This window comes from Amborella trichopoda, chromosome 10 (genome assembly GCF_054954075.1).
Source record: "Amborella trichopoda isolate Santa Cruz 75 chromosome 10, AtrichopodaSantaCruz75HAP2 v2.0, whole genome shotgun sequence".
In the NCBI taxonomy this organism is placed as follows: Eukaryota; Viridiplantae; Streptophyta; class Magnoliopsida; order Amborellales; family Amborellaceae; genus Amborella; species Amborella trichopoda.
In genome coordinates this window covers 37,464,140-37,484,677 of record NC_142345.1, presented here as the reverse complement: position 1 = coordinate 37,484,677, position 20,538 = coordinate 37,464,140, and the positions used below count along the sequence as shown (strand labels likewise).

Below are 20,538 nucleotides of genomic sequence, written 5' to 3'. Positions count from 1 at the left end.
TATTGTATACCTTATTAATTATATGTCATTGAAATATATATTTTTGGGTGAATTATTGAGGAAACTTGGGCCCTACCTGTCTTCATTGATATAAAAAATAAGGTACATTAAGTACAAAGGGAGCTCCTTTTATTACAAGGTAAAAAAACAAAAGGGAAAATAAAATAAGATTTTGTCGTCTTGTCAGCAAAACTGTGGCAGTCGAAGCCATAGTTCCATTTTTTACCATCAAATAGGCTGACCATATATATGTCCAAAATTCCTCTAGTATTCTACCAAATGCAAATATGAATAATCTGAATTAAAGTGGTATTTCCTGGAACTATCACAGTATACACTATTTGAGATTTACCCATAACTAATTTGAATTTGGCCATGATGTGAGGCATTCCATTATTGAGAGGTCCAAAAAATATATGTTGCTTAGTATGCTTCATATTTGAACATATGAAAGTCAATGATGTTTTGAATAGTGATCGAATTCGTTAAATGTGAATTTATTCAAATTTATTTTATCCAGTGAAAACATGCAAAAGACCATGTTGAGTATAGCAACATAAAAAATTATGCATGTATATCCATCATAAAAGTCATAAAAGACACATCGTTAATATGTGTGTTGAGTATAGCGACAATTTTGGTAATCATGAATATATTACAGTATATTAAGATGTTTTTTTATAAAGGTAAGATGTAACTAACTATTATCTTTTTATGCATTGAGTGGATATATTTCTTCCTTGTAAGAGGACGTAGATAAGCATGAGCATAGTTGATTGACAATGCAAATTAAGATAGTTTTTTATGTCTTCATATATAATATGAAAAATCCATAACTTGGCTGACAGCCAATATAAAATTGGATAATTTCAATTTTCTAGTCAATATCTCTCATTTTCAATATGCTGAAGACACCTTGGTTTTGTGATGCTGTGAAAGAAAAACTTAAATTTCTGAGGAAATTCTTTAGAAATTGTGAGGTGGATACAATTGGTGTTGCAGGTGGGGATAAGGTGGTGACAAGATTGGCGGGTTTATTTGGGTCTTGGGATACCTATGATCGATGGTAGGCTGCCGAGGTCTGTTTGGGCTAGGGTGATCCAAAAATTTAATGATAAGCTAGATTTATGGAAATCTAAGCATCTAGGATCACTTTAATTAAATCGACCGTTTCTCATTTACATGTTTATCTTATGTCTTTGTTGTATATGCCCAACAAACAAATGCTTAAGCTAGAAAATATTATGAATGTTTTTCCTCTGGGGTGGTAATAATGAGAACAGGAAACATGCACTCCAATGAGAAAGGGGGAGTTAGGAATTAGAAGGCTGAGGGTTATGAATAAAACTCTTTTTAACTAAATGGTGATGGAGTATCTATGGACAATATCATTTATGGAACGAGGTTTTGTTGGCAAAATAGATCATTACTCTTGCTGGGGATTCAAGGTGTAAGAAGAATGGCTCCTTTATTTGGAAGGGGATATAGCCATTCTTTTTAAGGTATGGTATGTCAGGATAATGGTGAAGATGTTTACTCTTGGCATCATAATAGTTGGGAGGTCTCAGAGGTGTTAAAACTAGTTAAAAATCAGAACCTCACTTTCAAATATATGGTCCGTACGCGTATAATTACATTCACCCACCCACTGGACCTGCTCACATTATTAAATACAATTAATTCTACCAAAATATCCCCACAAATTACTAAGTGAAACTACTTTTTTAGATAGGAAAAGTATATCAAAATTTTAAAAAGAGAAACTATATTAAAGAAACTACTGAAAAATTTTAGAAATTATTTCAAATCTTTTAGAGAGATAAACTATATTAAATTTCAAGTTTTAGAGAGAGGAAGTATTTTAAAATTTTAAAATTTTAAAAAGAGAAACTATATCAAATTTTAGAGAGAAATTACTTAAAATTTTTCTACAGAGAAAATATCTCAAAATTTTTATACATAGAAACTATACTAAAATTTCAAGTTTTAGAGTGAGAAAGTAACTTAAAATTTTAGACATAGAAACTATAACAAATTTTAGAGAGAGAGAAAGATAGACTATAAAACAAAATTAGAGAGAGAAACAATCTCAAATTTCAAGTTTTTGAGAGAGAAAGTATCTTAAAATTTTAGAGAGAGATAATAACCAAATTTTTAGAAAGAGAAACTATCTCAAAAAATTTTAAGAGAAAAATTATCTCAAATTTTAAGCTTTAGAGTGATAGATATTCATAAATTTTTGAAAATTAAAAAATATAAAAAAAAAACTATGTTAAATTTTAGAGAGAAAAATTACCTATAATTTTTAGAGAGAAACTTTTTCGACCTTTTTAGAACTATATCAAATTTTAAGTTTAAGAGAGAGAAACTATATCAACATTTAGAAAGAGAAACAACTTGAAACTTTTTAGAGAGGGAACTATACCAAACATTTTAGATAGAGAAACTATATTAAATTTCAAGTTTTAGATAGAGAAAGTATCTTACCATTTTAGAGAGTGAAAACCATATCTAATTACCTAAAAATTTTAAAGAGAGAAACAATCTCAAAATTTCTAGAGAAACTATCTCAAATTTTAAATTATCTTAATAATTTTGTGAGAGAAACTATATCAATTTTTATAGAGAGAAATTACCTGAAAATTTTTAGATATAGAAACTATCTCAAAAATTTTGGAGATAAAAATTTTCAACTATTTGAAATTTCAGAATTTTAGAGAGAAATTGTCTCATTTTTTTTAGAGAGATAAACTATATCAAATTTTAACTTTTTAAAAAGAGAAACTATCTCAAATGTTTTAGATAGAAAAACTATCTCAAAATTTCAAGTTTGTTATGTTCTCACTCTAAGTGCAATAGCAAACCAGGTTATACAAAAAATGATCCAAACAACAGATTTGCGCAACATGGGTACCATTCAAAGTCATCAAAACAAGTTCTGTTTGAGCAACCAGGTTTTAACATAATAAGGTTTTGATTCAAAACCTAAGCCAAACGAGCCCTAAAAAATCAATGTTTGCGGAGCTCATCTGCAGAAAGATGACAAATTTTAGAAGAAGAAGCATGCAAGTAATTCAAATTACTGTTGGCCCGTTGAGTTGTTTCTCTCTCTCACTTTCTTTCTTTCCTCTCTCCTCCTTACTCTGTTGGAACAAAGAAGCCTGCAAGTAATTCAAATTTTCATATTTTGCTAATAGAAAAGAATTTGATTTTTATATTAAAATTAAATTACAAGGAAGAATATATTTTTTGTATTTAATCTTTATATATATACATATAAAAGTCAAATATGCTCTTAAAATATCATCAGACATTTTTCAACTAATTGGGATCAGTTACACAATCCGCCATTCAGTTTTATTAAATGTCATACCATCAGTGAGATAATAAATCCTCATATCTTGAAATATGCTAAATGTAATATATATTTATGAGACCCAAAAATCGAAGACTCTGACGTGTCCTAGTTAATGGAGGCACAATAATGTGTAGTTTTCTTTAATATAATTAATGACCCAACTTGGAATTTTTTGAGTTTTTAGCAAGGTTCTCTAGATTGCGTAGACTCTCTGCAATATAGAACCAAGCCAAAGTAAATGTTGTTTCTCGGTTGTGGTTTGTACATCCAAACGAGGTCATTTGTCCATAACATATTCTAGCAAGATGGTGCTGAGAAATAGATTTTGAACTGTTTAAAACGTATTATTTACCGACCATTTTCTCTTGTTTAACCCAAAAGTTAGCATACGTAACCAAGCTTTTTCAAAACCTTCTTGTCGTCGTATATGCATAGGTGCTATCAATGTTTCCTACCAAGATCGCGCAAATGCCACAAGTCTCACTTAACTCTGGGGCACAATTGTTAAGTGGGAAAGAACTTTTTGTGAGCCAATGTACCAGAACTCGCCCCAGTCTCAGTACTCGGATATTGGCCGATGCGTGTTACTTAGGTGAGTTTGAGTAACTCACCTAAATCCAACTTGATAAAAAATATAAAAATAAAGACAAAAGAATTAGTATATATGATATGGGATTGCATACCACGAGTTATTCTTCATCATTAGATGTCAATGATATATCACAAAGTTCGAAAAACAAATTGAACTTTAAGACTAGTCAATGACATATTCACAGCCACCCAAATTAAAATCCAAAAGACATGAGTGATTGTGACGTCCTTGTACCAAAAATAAAGAGCCTCTTCAAATAGTTTTTTAAATAATATAAAAAGTGTAGTTTCTTGCAATCTTAAACAATCCAATTAAGAAGTCCCTCCAAATTTTATCATAACATATAATTTTGGTTTAAAAAATTCTTAATATTATCTTAAAATCTATTTTGTATCTAACTATAAAAATTTTAACTCCAAAAATTGTTAAAATCAAGTAAATCTATAAACATATGCACCTCTTGAAAATGGACCGTCTAGATAATCATTTGCAAGATGCATTATTTCTGAGACTCAAAATCTTTTGTTATATATATTTATACATCTCGATGTCGAAATGATCAATTAGAGAGTTATTCAACATTAAAACAACCTTTTCCAATGGATTTTTGAGGGGCATATATAATTCTACATTTTAAGGTTGCAACCTTATATAAACTTTTTCTTAATATCAATCCTCCTCTTCTTCAAATCAGAGTTAACTTCTTGGTTAGTTGTGCCATTTTTGCGTGCCTCTTCACCCAAGAGGTCTCAGGTTCGATCCCCAGGCCTCTTGTTTTCTGAACCCCTTAAAAAAGGCTAGGCTTTAAAAAAACAAAGTATTAGATCCGAAGCCTCAACATAATGGCAAGTAAACATGATTTGAAACGTTTTTGAGTCAAAATTGACATATTATTTTATATAATAAATAAAAAGGGAATTCGAAGCTCAACGTGATGGAAAGGAACCATCTACATTATCCAATAATGAAAATTAGCCACTTACCCAAAAAACAAAAAAAATTGAAAATTAACCCTATGCAAAACCGAGTAACTCGGCCGAGTCCCAGAACACTGTTGAGAACGTTCTTTCCAGCTGAGCTACCACTTTTCATGTTTATTTTACGACAAAAGCTTAGTGGAGCAGTTGGTAAAGTAATTTCCCAGTCTTTCTAAGGCTCCATAAATTTTTACAAGAAAGACGGCCTCCACCTCAATGTGAAACCACTTTTCGAGGCCTATGGAAAAGCTCTCATCCGAGAACAAACTTCTCCCATGACCCTGAAAAGCTCTTTCATAGAAACAATTTTCTTTTAGTGCTGATAATGAGCCGGGCAGCCTAGTAGATGTGGCCCTAAAAAACTAGGACCTGGGCAACAAGATGTGGCCCAAGGCCAAGTTAGGGCCAGGCAACCACTGCCCACGGCTAGGGACATACCAGGCCAAGGGCCTAGTTTGGAGCTTGACCCTTCTTTTTTTTTTTTTTTTTTTGCTATCGTTTTCTATTGAATCGTATTTGGCTCAGCTTGGCCCTGACAGGGCTAGTGCTGGGCTTGGGCCACGGCCCCTTTGGCCCAATCAGGTCTGTGCCAAGGTTGGGCCGGTCTAGGGCCAGGGTTGGGCCGGTCTAGGGCCAGGGTTGGGCCCGCCTAGGGCGGGGTTGGCTGGGCCCAGGCCATGCCAGCTCGATTCATTTTAGCATGAATAGACGCGTCTCAGCTAATGGCCCACAAAGAAACTAAAGCAAACCATCTAATGGCCTCCTTGCGTTCAGACCAATAAATTTTGTCCTTCTAACAAACAGAGCTAGAAAGAGAGAGTAGTGAAGGAAGAAAGTCAACAACCACAAACAAGACTAAACTCAGGCAACGTGCAGGTCTCTCACTCCACAGCTTTACAAGAACGCAACCAGGACCCATGATTGCACCACAGAGAACCAACCTTCTCCACACCAAAAACCCTAGTCCTCCTCCACCATCACCCAATCTTCAACCGGCATGGACACCATCCTCCATGTAGCCTGCACAACAGGTGACACCGCAACCATACTCGACCTTGCCAAGCACAACCCCCTCATCCTTCGCCAACAGACAGCGCCCTCCGCTGAGACCGTGCTGCACCTCGCAGCACACTTTGGCCATGCTGGCCTCATCAACACCCTCCTCACCCTTTGCCCTGACCTTGCAGCCAAGCCCAACCGCCAAGGTTTCTCCCCCCTTCACGTGGCTGCAGCCGCGGGTCATGAAGAAACTGTGGCCATCCTTCTGCGCACTGAGCCTGGCCTCTGCATAGCTCGTGACAGAGGTGGTCGTACACCTGTGCACTCTGCTGCAATTAACGGTCAGCTAGGTGTTCTGGGATTGATGGTGAATATTAATCAAGAGTGTTTGGGGATCTTAACAGATCAAGGGGAGACTGTGTTGCATGTCAGTGGGAAGGCGGGACAGCTCGAAGCGGTGAGGTGGTGTGTGCAGATGCTAGGGAGTAGCATCGTCAACCAGCCAGATAACAACGGAAATACGGTGTTACATCTTGCAACAGCTGTGAGAGACGTTCAGGCAAGCTCTGATGTCCCAAACTCAAAACTTTTATGCAAAATTTGGCTCAGTGAGTAGAAACTCGTACCAAAATGAAAAACTCGTACAAGTCAACTCAAATATCCACCAGGAGGGCGAGTGCTATATCAAACATTTGGAACGTGCAATGTTTCTTCATATATAATATACTCAGCTTAGTAAGACAAATGCAAATTAAAAGAAAAAAAAAAGACAAATACATGGTTTTTTCCAGGGTGGCAATACTCCATAGTTTACCGCTTATCTCGGCAAATTAACGCATTTTAGCAATGATCGAGTCAGCCACCAAGTTTAAGAGTTTTTGTATACTTGCTCGGCCAAAACCTTTAACACAATTTCCCCGATTTTCGGATCAAATTCTATTTGACCCTCAGCTGGTGCCTTTGCTGCTAGATGTGTGAGGTGTCTCGTACAAAATGCATGTGGGGATTGACCTCTATCATCCTATAGTCTTGGCTAAGTTGTAACTTGGGTTTATCTGAACCTGGTTAGGCATTAACCAAGGTTGAAGGACAGTTTACAGTAACCTTCAACGAATCTGCATGTCAGAACCTTATATATCAACCACTCTCTTTGCATAACAGCAACTAAAATAGACTCCAGAAAATAAATGATGTGCTTTATCTTATATAGCTCACTTTTGTTGAGCAGATAGTGCATTTCCTACTCAAAAACACCCCAGTCCAGGTGAATGCAACCAACCGCGATGGATTCACAGCCATCGACTTATTGGAGCTCGACTGGAACAACCCGCAAGACATGGAACTGGGGGACGTGCTAATGAAGACTGGGGCCCAAGTGGGTCGAGACATGCTGCCCTCCTCCTCGGTATTGCTCCCACTAAAGGACTCGCCACCTCTCGAGCTGCCCCCTTGGTGGGCTCCCACTCACTCCCCCACTTCAAAGACCACCCGAAGTGTCCAATCCATACCACATTCTCCCATGCATAGCTTTAGGTTTGAACATGAGAACCTCTCTCTACACATGCTGTCTAATACACCCGAGACACTCCTAAGCAGGAGATCAAAGTTTCTATTGCGACGCCACTCAGAGCACCTCACTGAGAGTCTGAGGAATGCTAGGAACACGATCACAGTTGTAGCAGTGCTAATCGCCACCGTCACATTCTCTGCAGCTATGAGCCCTCCAGGAGGTGTGTACCAAGATCATGAAGAAGCAGGAGAAGCCATCAAGGCACAAACACTGGCATTTAAGGTGTTTGTAGTATGTGATAGTGCAGCTCTCTTTGCATCTCTTGCCATCATCTTCATTTGGGCGAGTGTCGTAGCATTTCGAAATCGCCCTATGAGGACTTTGTTAGAAATCACACAGAGGTTGATGAGGGTGGCGATTGGGTTTATGTTGATTGGTTTCATGGCAGCCATGGCGGTGATAGTGCCCTTTGGTAAGGCCACTTTGTGGTTACCAGTGTCTTTAGGGTTGCTTGGTTTGGTGGGCTTGACCACAACTATTGTTGTGATGGTCCTCATAAAGTATCAAAGACGAAGTTCGAGCAAGGAAGAGAAAGCAGAGAATGAGGGACATGGAGAGCACGAGTTTTTGCCATCAAGCAGTGAGTTCATTGAGGATCATCGACAGGGATTCTATATATATGGCTTCTAGAATATTGACACCATACTGAATAGGGCTACTTCTGTATAAAGTAAAACTCCTTCGGAGCTCTACTTCACAAACATTTTAGCCTTGTAACAATACCAAGTATTTCTTGGATGTATCTTTTTTCTTTTTTTGATTGGTAGTTGTAAAACCATTAGTAACTTTTATAACTTAGTTCTATTAATTACAAAAGTACCTATGCTTTTGATTTATCTTATGCTCCAAAGCTAAACTATCCTCGATTTCCTGTCAGAATAAAGAGAAGTGAACATCCTTGGCTACTAAATCCTATATCATTTCCTTGATGACTCATCTCTCTGGTACCTGTAGATCAACTTGAGCCAAGTATCCCATAGAAAGAATGTTTTCCATGTGTGATTTTCTACCTTTCTTCATAGTTACTCATGCTTCATTCCAATAATTTCTAGTGGCAGGAAAGTTTAAGGAGCTGCACATCAGATTTTCTTCGATCCATTAAAATAAATCTCAAAGGTAGCATTTCCTTGACAATACTGGTAGCAGACAAAGAAAGAGGAAGAGAGGAAATTGATGCTCTTGAAAATAATGTAAAATAGCTCATCTTACGAATATACAGCTAGGAGATGCATAGAATGATCTTCGTATTGCTCTAAATTAATCTTCTTCAGAAATTTCTTATCCAAAATTTCCTTTTTATTTGATTAAACCTATGAAAAATCCATCAACATAGGTATCATTTCATGATTCAATGATGAGAAGAAACTGACAAGAATAATTTTAGATTCATTACAGCATTATCATATCCCAGGAGAAGTTAAAATCCCACTATAATTTTTCCCCATAGTAATAAGCAGTACCGACCATTAGTGCAACAGTGGCTCCTTGGACAACCACACGAGCTCTCATAAGTTTCTGACCCAACTGAGAATTCCCTTGCCTGAAACTGACCAAGCCTGCAGTAAGAACCCCTGCAGTTAAAAGGGCACCTGCGATAGAACATCACAGCATGAAAAGAACTCCAATAACACTAAATATGCCAGATGATAACATTATCCAGTGTGGGCCAAATTTAGAGAAGCGCTAGTCCATTATAGTGATAAATAGAACTAACTTTCAGTAAATTCAGAGAAGAAATAGAGCAGCAGCCATATAACGACACTGACAGAGAAAAGAATTGAGTTAAATGTCACTAATGTAGGCAGATTTACAGCAAGCATGAGCATTTTCCACTTAAGATTTCAGATGAGGTTTAAGGACACAGATTCTATAGGACTCCAATGGCTTTATAGACTCAGATGCTAGAGGTGGTTCTGACATGTTAATATATTCCATGGACAAAGGCTGATTCAAGATTCAACATTTGTTGGTCGCAGGCATATACATTGTAATTGAAAGACTCAAAACTCAAACCCAACAAAGGAAAACATACAAGAGCCCAGGAAGTCTAAAGCCTGAAATTTAAGAATTTGAAAAGAGAGTAAAATGCCTAAACATAGACAGGGGACAAGGGTGCTTTATAGATTCCCAAGAATGGAGGTAAGGAGAGATGCAAGATGAGCAACAATGCTTACACCAACATGGTAAAGCATAAATCAGAAAAGAAAACTAAGCCCATAAAAAAATATGGAAAATTTATTGAAAACGCAATGAGGTACAAAAATTTAAGAAGGCAAAGAATACCATAAATCTAAAAACCTACATCATGGGGGATGCTTCACATTAATGATAAAGTCTCAAATATTAATGCCAATTATGTCATTTGAAAACAGGATATTATTGCCATATTTTGTGGATTCTGTAAAATTATGCTACTCTCAATGACTAAGACAAAAAATAAAAAACTAAAATAAAATAAAATAAAATGGAAATTAACAAATTAGTGGCTTTGGTTATTGCACAGTTACATGCACTTGGACAAAGATTATGTAATCTATGATGTATATAAAATACTTAAAATGACAACAGGAAAGTGTTGAACAGAACCATTTAGTCTTTCTCCATGATCCAAGTGTGCAATGTATGACCCTTGTTTCTCCAACATTAAAAATTGTTTCTAGGAAATATAAATTAGCATTTTAAACTTTTTTAAATAGCCACTTTAATATAAATATTGAGTAAATTTCTCTCAAAAAAAAAAAAACATTCCCCTGAACAAAATCTGTTCCTAACAGTAGATCAACCTGATGGTCCTTCTGTATGCACTTTGATGTTTTACATGCATATACTTAGTTTAACTGAATGATAAGAAATACTTTAATATAAATATTTAGCAAATTTCTCTCAAACAAAAACAACACTCCCCTGGAGAAAATCTATTCCTAACAGTAGATCAACCTGATGGTCTTCTGTATGGATTTTGATGTTTTACATGCATACTTAGTTTAACTGAATGACAAGAAATCCAACTAACAATTATATAGAAACTCTGCCCGGCATATCAGTCTAGAAGGACTTCACTGATACAAAATGGATTTTGGACAAGCAGTGTAAAGTACCTTTTCAAAGTAACAGAGTTATATGTTTTAAACTCATTCCACTCCAATGTATGGAGCCCGCACCTTTGCTATCTCACCTTTGCCATGTTCATTTTGTTTGAAGAACTACAACAAAATAATTGTATTTATCCAAAAGAAACTAGAAGTTTTGTCAAATATTTTCCACATGGTGAAAAATTAATTTGAAAATTCATTGCAACTCTAAGGTTCGACATGAATGTGACTTTTTAGTGATTATAGTTGTTGGGTTTGAGAGCAGGGCCACAAGCAGAATCAGGATCAGGAGCGGGAGCAGGGGATCGTGAAACTCAAGAAGATCTCCATGGTTGGGAGCTTCGTCCGTACAATGCATACATTAGGGGTGAAGATCCCCAAATGTTAAGGATCGAGATCCCAACTTTTTGGGGATCTTGATCCTGACCTTTTGGGATCTAGGATTTTATATACTCTTTAAAGTAGGTATCTCTTTGTTTATAGCCATCCAGCAATGCAAATATATAGTTGTGTGGTTAACTGGCTATAAATAAAGAAAATCATCAGTTTGGTTATCGTCTTAGTCTTTAAGATTGAGATTGAGATCCCCAACAGTGGGAACGGGGATCCCTAACAGTAGGATAGGGATCCCAAAATTTAGAAATTGAGATCCCTTTCCCAAACGCAGGAATTAAATCTCAGAGTGGGATCGCCACCTATTTGGAAGATCCCGGTAACTATATTTCTACCAGTAAAACATACTCTTGATCAGTTTAATGCCCATAAATACAGGTAGGTTGAGTGAAATTAAAAACATTTACTTGAAGCTGCATGTCCCCAACTCTTCAAATAAATGTACCAAAATGTTTTAGGATGAGGTGCTGTGGCATAACTCTTTCCTTCATATTATCACGTGCATATCTTTTTTCCCATTAAAACTTACTTCTGCTGCTACTAGTACATTTCACGGACACTCCCCAAGAGAGAGAGGTTATATGCATTTTAATCAATGAGCATGTACTATTGTGCATTCTTGAAGTCACAATTAATAAGCAAGAATGTTTCTTCAAATAGCAATCACATCATCTCACTCTAAAGCTTACTTCCCTTCCAAATCAGGGGCAGTCTTAGGTGACCCAGATTTAGATGGAATACTACCAAGGCTTATGTTTGAATCAGGAGAGCATATCCAAATCAACCTTCTTCACAGTAATACCTCTGATTATTATACCCCACATTGAGCAAAAATAACTTGTCCTTATTTGAATTACTCTTACATGCAGTCCCAGCTAACTTGCCATTAATTAAGTAGGATATCACTAAGGTCTATGCTCAAGTCAAGGGAAAAACCACAAACCAAACTTCATAGTGACCCCATTGATCACTGTGATCCACTTCTACAGGAGGCACTCATATTTATCTTACTCTCGTAGGAAGATGCATCTGAACCCAAGGGATAATTCTATTTCTCCAACCAGAGCTGATTCATTTATGGTTGAGGCTTCACTGAAATTAGTATGTCCATTACTCTCAACAAATCCAATTTCCTGTCGAGAAGTTTAATTCTTACACATTTTTCTCAAACTCAGAGCACTTTACTGCTTCATTTACAGCAATTAAGGAGATATATTCCTTAAAATGACATTTGCTTTTCTGTGTTGGCAACAGACAAGAGGAACTCAGAACCCTGGAAAACGAATTCCACCTCAGAATTAATAAAGCAACCAAAGACGAAGAGACCCATGAGATGTAGACAAATTACAAAATCAAACAGAAGCAAGACAGAAGCATCAAAGGATGCAAGGCTAGACACGTAAGCAATGACTACCTACAGAAATGAGGGTTGATTTTCAAAGGCTTTGCAACATGTTGCCATTATGAAGAAACCATAATATGTCCTTTGCCACTCTTAATTAACCTCTCCTACAGCAGAAGCATCAAAAGATATAAGGTTAGATGGGTAACCAATGAAGCCATGCCTACCAACAGAAATAAGGGATTGATTTTCAAAGGCTTTTGAACCTGTTGCCATTATAAAGAGACCATAATATGTCCATGGCCACTCTTAATTAGCCTCTCCTACCAACGTCATGATGATCTAGATTCTAGATGAGGTGTACAAGATTCCACCACATGAGCTAGATTTTTCCACCTTTAAGAGCTTGGTATGTCAACTGAAGATGGCTACACATGGACTTGGGCAAGCTCCCAAGGCTTTGATTGCCAATGCACGCACTGTATGGAAGGGATGGCTTCAAGAAGGCTCTTATGATAACATGTTCACTAAGCCCCATAAGAAGGAACAATTATTCAGTTGGTGTGTGAATATGAAACGGACATCAGAAGGGATGACCATATGATTTCTCAAAAAAGGCAAAGACCATTTGAGGATTGGACCATAGTTACCAAGACCACCATTTGTGAATAGTAGTCCTGCTCAACTCATGTTTGGACAGATTAAGAGCTAAACTGCTACGAAGTTGTGACACCCATGTGCATGGAGTGTCATCCCTCAAACCCAGGATCCCTATCATAATTGAAATTCTTTTAGAGTTGAGGATACTGTGCTGGATATATATTTTACTTTTGAACCACGAGTGGCAACACTAGTTGACCTACTTTGGAAACCCAATTTTAAAAAATTACTGGTTTACCTTTTCCCTAAGCTACTTAATAAGAACTTTCATTACCATAGTGAAGAGTAAAACAATGATAAAAATATCTTATCTTCATCCTATTACTCTATGGATCTGGGAACCATAAATGCTCTGTCAAGCAATGCGACCATCTGCCATATCAAATATCTAGTTGTAATTTCATGGAAGCTTTAGAGAGGCAAGAAAGTGCGAGCAGGATCACCATGTGTGTGGCCATCAAATAATTGCTTAAGAAGTGTGAAATATATAATATTTATCTATTCATCATTTAATAAAAGAAATTAAATCTTAAACAATGCACTAATTTTTCACATCTTGGGTTTGATCTGGATTGGTTAACATCCAAATTTTACCAAAAAAGAAACAACCTTTCCAGTTTTCCATGAAACCTTTATATTACAATTGTACGATTTGATATCAAATAATATTGTACAATATCAGACTGAAGAACTGATTACCAATTCTATCATTCATTTACAGGAACTAAGAAGAGTATACCAGAATATCAACAGTGTCGATATATTCTACAAGAACATTAACTCTGTAACAAACATTGATGCTTGAAATTCTTAAGTTCTCATCCTAGGATGCATGATGCTCTTCCTTGTTCGTACTCTTTGCAAACATAAATATTCTACAAGGGCGACAATATTCATATTCACCAGATGTTGACGCTATTCCAAACTACTGATCCGAAATAATTTAATCCTACAACAAAAACTGATGTTTATAAGCTTTAAAATTCACTAAATCACCAATTGCTTGAGAATATTGAGAACATAAGCTTGTCAGTTAGTCTATACTCTATAGACTATGGACTGATTGTTTGATATGTTTTCCAACATTAAGGTAGAAATCAGTTAGTAATTCTAAGCTCAGTATCAATGAAGAATAATTTATATGCATTTCATATGATTGCATTATACTATATTGTATTCTACTGTAATTGCCTAATATATATTATTGCTATTCCAATAAGCTACTAGTTCATTGCATGACGCACATAGACTAATGGAACCCAATTCTAACTGTGGTAATCATGAGTTTTTTCTAATAAGTAACAAATTTGTCGAGAAAAATAGAGAAACAAGCAAGTAGAATAGCAAAGAAAAGGTCAATGGGGTCTCAAGGCAACAATGCAAAGACAAACTAAGAAACATATACAACACCCTCTCAACCCAATGCTTGGCTAAATTGTTCATCCTATCATCTGGCTCCCTAAGAACATTCATAAATGACAAATCATATCCGGTGCAACCATCAAAATCTATTGAAATCACCAAAGTAAATGCGCTTCATTGTGAGCCCACCGAACGACGCTAACACAATCACAATTCACGATCAACAATGACGGGTAGCCTCCACTACAATGGCACAAACTATACCCATCAGAAAAGTATAAGTCTCCTCGATTCTAGAATCACATGTCTGCATTAGATCGGAATATAACATCAAAATATTCCCATCATTGCCCATGATAGGACACTTGTAACCTACCGTACCTGGATAACCACAAGAACATCCATCATAATTAGGTTTGATTGAGCCCTTCACCTGCTTCAGCCACACCACCATGGTCCTGCTTCTAGAGAGACAGAGAATGACTAGGCCACCAATCACTCACCAAATTCGGCACAAACCCCCAGGAAGTACAAATAGATAGGAGCCCACATAATGGTTCAAAGTCCTTAATCCTCCCCCAGAGCACCCTCTCATCCAATCCCCAGCCCTTTGAATATGTGAATACTACATTCTTTTCCAAACATCACACAATATGGCAAGACTCAAAAGCTTCCAATGACTTTAAACCCCGGGGCAATGGTAAGAGCATCCAACCCCTCAGGAAAGTCTCTATCAACCCAAGCACTGCCATTCCTTCCTAAAGGATCACAACACATAGGACTAAATTGCAGTGGCATACCAGTGAATGAAAAAGTAAATGTCCCACGGACCATGACTCCTTCAGGCATGGCACGGACATATTTGGTAGCTTCCTGAAAGCCCAGCAGTTGTAAGTTTAAATGCCACTAAGAAATGTACTCCAGATAAGTTGTTCAATCGGAAGAATCTACAGTGGAACCTCTTCTTCTTGTACCAACTTTCCAATCAAGAGAGGAAAACCAGTGAAGTTAAAGTTTTAATTTGAGCCCACAATCCAACCAAATGTCTGGACAATAGGGGTTCCACAAGTCCTCGACACATCTCATATTGCAACCACAGAAGGATTTTGGGATAAAAAAAATACTTGCACCATCACATTACCAAGAACACCATTCCCCGCTACTGATAGGCACATACAGGCCCCATAGCAACTCGAAAATCAACTACACGAGCTCCCTAAGCCCTAAAGCATCAGGTTCCACACCATACCTCAGACCACTCTCACAAAGTAATCTCTCACTCAAGATCTACAACAACCCACAGCAAGCTCATGAACCTTTCAACAAGCAACCCGTTCCCACATTCCAAAATTTGTAACTCAGAGATATGGTTCTTCCACAGCAGATAAAACATAAAACAAGCTCAACCTACAATTTCATGTTTTTCTCCCACAATTTGTAATTTTCCCAGTTGGGTGCTGTATATTAGAAAAACGTGTTAATTTACCTTACATAAAAAAAGCAGAAGCTAACTTCTGAGGATTTTTACTCGCAATCATTACCAAAAAGAAAATCAAAAGACTCAAATATATTCATGGAAACTTGAATAGAAAATATGCAGAAGATTTTTGTACTATTTTATGAATTATTATTATTACACAAATTTAAAGCATTATCAGAAAAAAAAGCAGAGGGTAAAAGAGTGGGGGAATTACCGATTGGTACGAGGGGGTTTCTGACTCGCTTCTTCTGATCGCCAAACAAGTCTTCTGTTTCCAAATGGGGGATCCCAGTCTCGGCCGAAGAACCCATCTTTCAAATTTCACAGAGGTACTGCTACACCGCTACTCATTACTCTCTCTCTCTCTCCTTTTTCGTTTCCTTGGAGTCCAGTTTCTTGCTTTACCATTCGTTTCTGTGAAGAGAAGCGAAGATGGGCACCTGTGTGTTGTGTTTGAGGCCTCTCGGAAGGCCACACCTCGTCTTTTTCGAGACCTAAACCAAGTGGGTTTGGTCTTAGGTCTCGGCCAAAACAGAGGAGCATGGCCATTTCTGCCTTAAACGTCAAGGGGTGGTAATGGACCCGGACCTGACCTGGGACCCGAGAGGTCGATCCAATCGGGTTTTGGGTAGGGGTCCAAATATTTGACGCGGTGGATTGGGTTTGGGTTTAGGAGTCAAATACTTATTTGGGTTCGGGTCTTATTGGGTCCACATCCGAATCCGAGTATCTTAATATGTTTTTTGGTCTTAATATATAAAATATATTTAAATATAATTAAATACATAGATATTTTAATTTTTGGACTTGGTCCAAGGTCCAAGTTTGGGTCCCACACTATATTTTCGGGTTTATATTGATGTTCGAGGAATATGTTGTAAAATACACTATTTTTAATATTTACAATCTTTTGATTTTGCATAGTCATACATCTCGATGTCGAGATCATCAATCAAAGAGTTTTCAACATTAAAACTACCTTTTTCGATAGATTTTTTAGAGGCATCCATAATTCTACATTATAAAGTTGCATCTTTATATAAACTTTTTTCCTTTTATGATAGGTGAGCTTCATCCCCGATGACATAATAATTCAGTCTCCAGGTGCGCCCACTTCACCTTAATTTGAATTAATTCACCTATATCCAATGCCTCAATTGATGGGGGGTAATTATATAAGATTGGGTTCTATTATCTACAGTTGGTCCCCCATTGTTTTGAAAATGGGATTGAAGGATCAAAGTAGTAAATTACTGATTTGGATATCACTTCCTATTTTTTTAGGGGTTTTATTAAGGGATGGTGTATAATGAGACAATTTATCTTTGATACAAGATGGTTACAATTCTTTTCAACCATGTGATGTGAAATTTAATAGCTTGGATGTGTCATAAAGTTCGAGAAAAATTCTATTAAAATTTGAGCTTGATCAATAAAACAATTACAGCCGCCCAATTTGACATCCAATGGTCAAGATTAATGTGACCACATTGTATCAAAGATAAATAGTCTTATTCTATACTTTACTCTTTATTAAAAGGTGTGGTTCGTATAAGCCAAGGCTCTAAATAATCAAAGTAAAGTGTACCTTCCAATAATGTGGAGAAATGTGGTTTCAATACTGAAAATCTTGTGATAGTCTTAAAAATCTTTATCTTTAATTATAAAATTTAAAGATTACAAAATAGTGTAGATCGAGCAAATCTATAAAAACTTGAAAATCTTGAATATTGACTTCCAAAAATACGTTATAAGAAGCACTATTTCCAAAACTTGAAATCCAATTTTTTTTTTTCTCATGTTTATTCATCTTGATGAGGAGATGCTCAATTTGAGGATATTTGGGCATCAAAACAACACATTCTGATAAAATTTTTGAGGTGGGATCTAATTTGATTGTTTACAGCCTTCGCTCTGTATAAATTTTTTCTTTTATTAAATAAGAGAATAAAACCATGAGAATGGTGGGAACTTAGGCAGGCCTGCAAGTCTTAATGCCAATGCATCTGACTTAATGGTACATATCAGTGTTTAAAAGCCCAGCTCGGGTACCCGAACAAGGTGCTTGCGGAGTCCGAGTTGGTCGAGCCGATGCTAACTCAATCAATATTAGAAAATCAGAAAAACAAAAAGAAAGAAAAAATAGCCAAAAGATATGGAAAAATACAAATTGAAAATCATACTATAAGAGGTACAGATAAGAGAAGCATTTTAGAAAGAAAGGCGTGCCAAAATCAACCAAAAATCAATATAATTGTTAGGCCTTTATAGATCAATATGATAACAACATTTTGTGACAAATTTGAACTAATTTGATGAAAAAATTAGAGAAAAATCAAAGATTTCTTATTTCGGGTTTTTTTTTAAAATAATATATATACATATGAGTAATGATCCTATGAGACCCTCCTACACCTATATGTGTAGGACCCCAAATGATCACCATTAAATTTGACACAGATATCTAGAAAAATTATCACATTGGTGTGGGATTTGACTTTTCTAGAGATATTTGTCAAATTTAATGGTAGTCCTTTGAGATCCTATGTGGGAGGGTCTCACAAAGCCATATATATATATATATATATATATATATATATATATATATATATATATATATATATATATATATATATATATATATATATATATATATATATATATATATATATATATATATATATATATATATATAGAGAGAGAGAGAGAGAGAGAGTACCCCTATTTCTTTTTTTTCTTTTTTTTTGTTCTCTATTCAACAAATTGATGTTCGTCTTTGATGGAAGGCCTAAACACCATTAGTTGCAACAAGCTTCAAGTTCTTTGGTTAAGAATCGAAAGAATGGATAATTGAAAACACGATTTTTTATGAGGAACCTTGTCAAGATCTCAAATCGATCCAAATAAACTAGATAACAAATAAGGAGATGAATTGATTTCGGGAAAAAAATAGCATTAGATCAATTATTGTTCAAATTTTTAAACAAGAAAAAACAAAAAAAGAACCTCAAAACCCCATTTTAGTTTAACTTTTCACCAGATAAACTGCTATTTTCGCCAGAGTTGGAACGATAGTCGCCCTGGTACCTAGCAGATCAAAGTTAGCTCGAGGCCGGTGTTCGCAAAACCGGCCGATATAACCGCTAACCGGCCGGTTAGATCGGAACCGGCTAACACCAATTTTAATTTTGGCCGGTTTTGGTGGTCACCCATATTTAAAACGTTAAATAGTATACTACTTCAAACTTATATCAAATGCAGTAAAATGGTGTATTGGTCAGCGTTGGTGATCCCCCCCCCCCCCCCCCCCCCCAACCATATCCCATATGCCATTTATAGTACTAAAACCACTAACCATATGCAATTAAAAATAGATTGATTTCGTTGGTTCAAAAATATTTACTTGCCTAGTGACACCTACTAAACCATATGCCATTTATTACTAGACCCACTAACCATATGCAACTAAAAATAAGATTTAAGATTTCGTCGGTTCAAAAAATATTTACTCGCCTAAAATCCTCTTTGAATGAAGTCCTTTATTACTTGACACCCACTAGCCATATGCCATTTATTACTAGACCCACCAACCATATGCAATTAAAAATAAGAGCTTATATTATATATAACATAAAATTTTTTTCATTTTCTTTAAAAAAAACATATCATTGTCTTAAAAAAAATATTACTTTTTTAGAAAAAAAGATCAGAAAAGATCAGTTTCTTTAAAAGAAAATATCATTTTCTTTTTTAAAAAAAAGATCATTTTCTTTTAAATAAAGAGTTGGTCAAGTCGATTTTTTTAACACTATTTTAATATTATTTACATTATGATAAAAATTTAAAAATATTTTGGTCATTGATGCTCACTTTTATATTTTCCTATCTTTTCAAAAAAATTTGAAAATAGCTCTACGCACAAATCGACTCGTTAAAATCCTTTTTTTCATTAATTTTCAACTTCATTTGAGTGTGTTTTGTTTTAATCAAATTCTTTATATGCTTTTCATATTTTAGTAGACTTATTTTGTATCTTTTTTAGTTTTTAACATTTTTTTAGTCGTTCGGGGACTTGCCCGGTGAGAGCGGTTGAATCGGCCGGTTTACCGATTAGGCCGGTTAAATCGCTTCAAGGCCCATGTGCGATTAACCTTTCCGATTCGATTTTACAAACACTGCTCTAGACAATTCTCAGTTGGCAGCCCGAGGTAATTTTGAGTCAGCTCACCAACTTTTCAAACATCAGTATATATAAATGCATTTTGAGTTCTTCACGCTAGCAGCCTTAGCATTTGGATGCCGAGCAAGAATCACCCTGGTACGTACCAGTTCTGAGTCAGCTCGAGGTAGTTCTGAGTTAGCTCGCCAAAACATCGGTATAGGCATTTTGACCTCTTCATGCTAGCAGCCTTAGCATTTAGATGTCAATTTAGTACTTTCCTCACCAGGGGCAAATTGTTCATCTGTCATCCCCTTGGATTGCTCTGAAAGGAACCACTGTTTCAAAACTTGGTTCGGTGAGGTGGATCGTCGTTCCATGCATTTGCGTCTCATTATTCGTTCGGGAATGCAGACCAGTCCAAAACGATGATCCAAACAATACTTTAAAAATAAATAAAATAAAAAGTAAAATAGGGATTTACACGATACGGAGTAAGGGGAATCTAAAAAACCATTAGATAAATTTTTTTTATATATGAAAGATACAACAAA

General features: G+C 36.0%; 1 protein-coding gene and 1 non-coding gene across 2 annotated transcripts; one reads left to right on the top strand and one right to left on the bottom strand.

Annotated features, from left to right (window-relative positions):
* The first annotated feature begins 5,395 nt into the window (after positions 1–5,395).
* On the top strand, positions 5,396–8,330 carry LOC18427564 (uncharacterized). Its single transcript, XM_011622592.3, has 2 exons — positions 5,396–6,485; positions 7,155–8,330. The coding sequence occupies exons 1-2, from the start codon at positions 5,925–5,927 to the stop codon at positions 8,124–8,126; spliced, it is 1,533 nt and encodes a 510-aa protein (XP_011620894.2). The 5' UTR covers positions 5,396–5,924; the 3' UTR covers positions 8,127–8,330.
* Positions 8,331–8,770: 440 nt separating this feature from the next.
* LOC18427565 (uncharacterized) lies at positions 8,771–16,346 on the bottom strand. The gene is made up of 2 exons (XR_016042973.1): positions 16,040–16,346; positions 8,771–9,052 (listed from the first exon to the last, which is right to left on the bottom strand). It is a non-coding gene; the product is annotated as an uncharacterized LOC18427565 (transcript).
* Between the last annotated feature and the right edge of the window lie 4,192 nt (positions 16,347–20,538).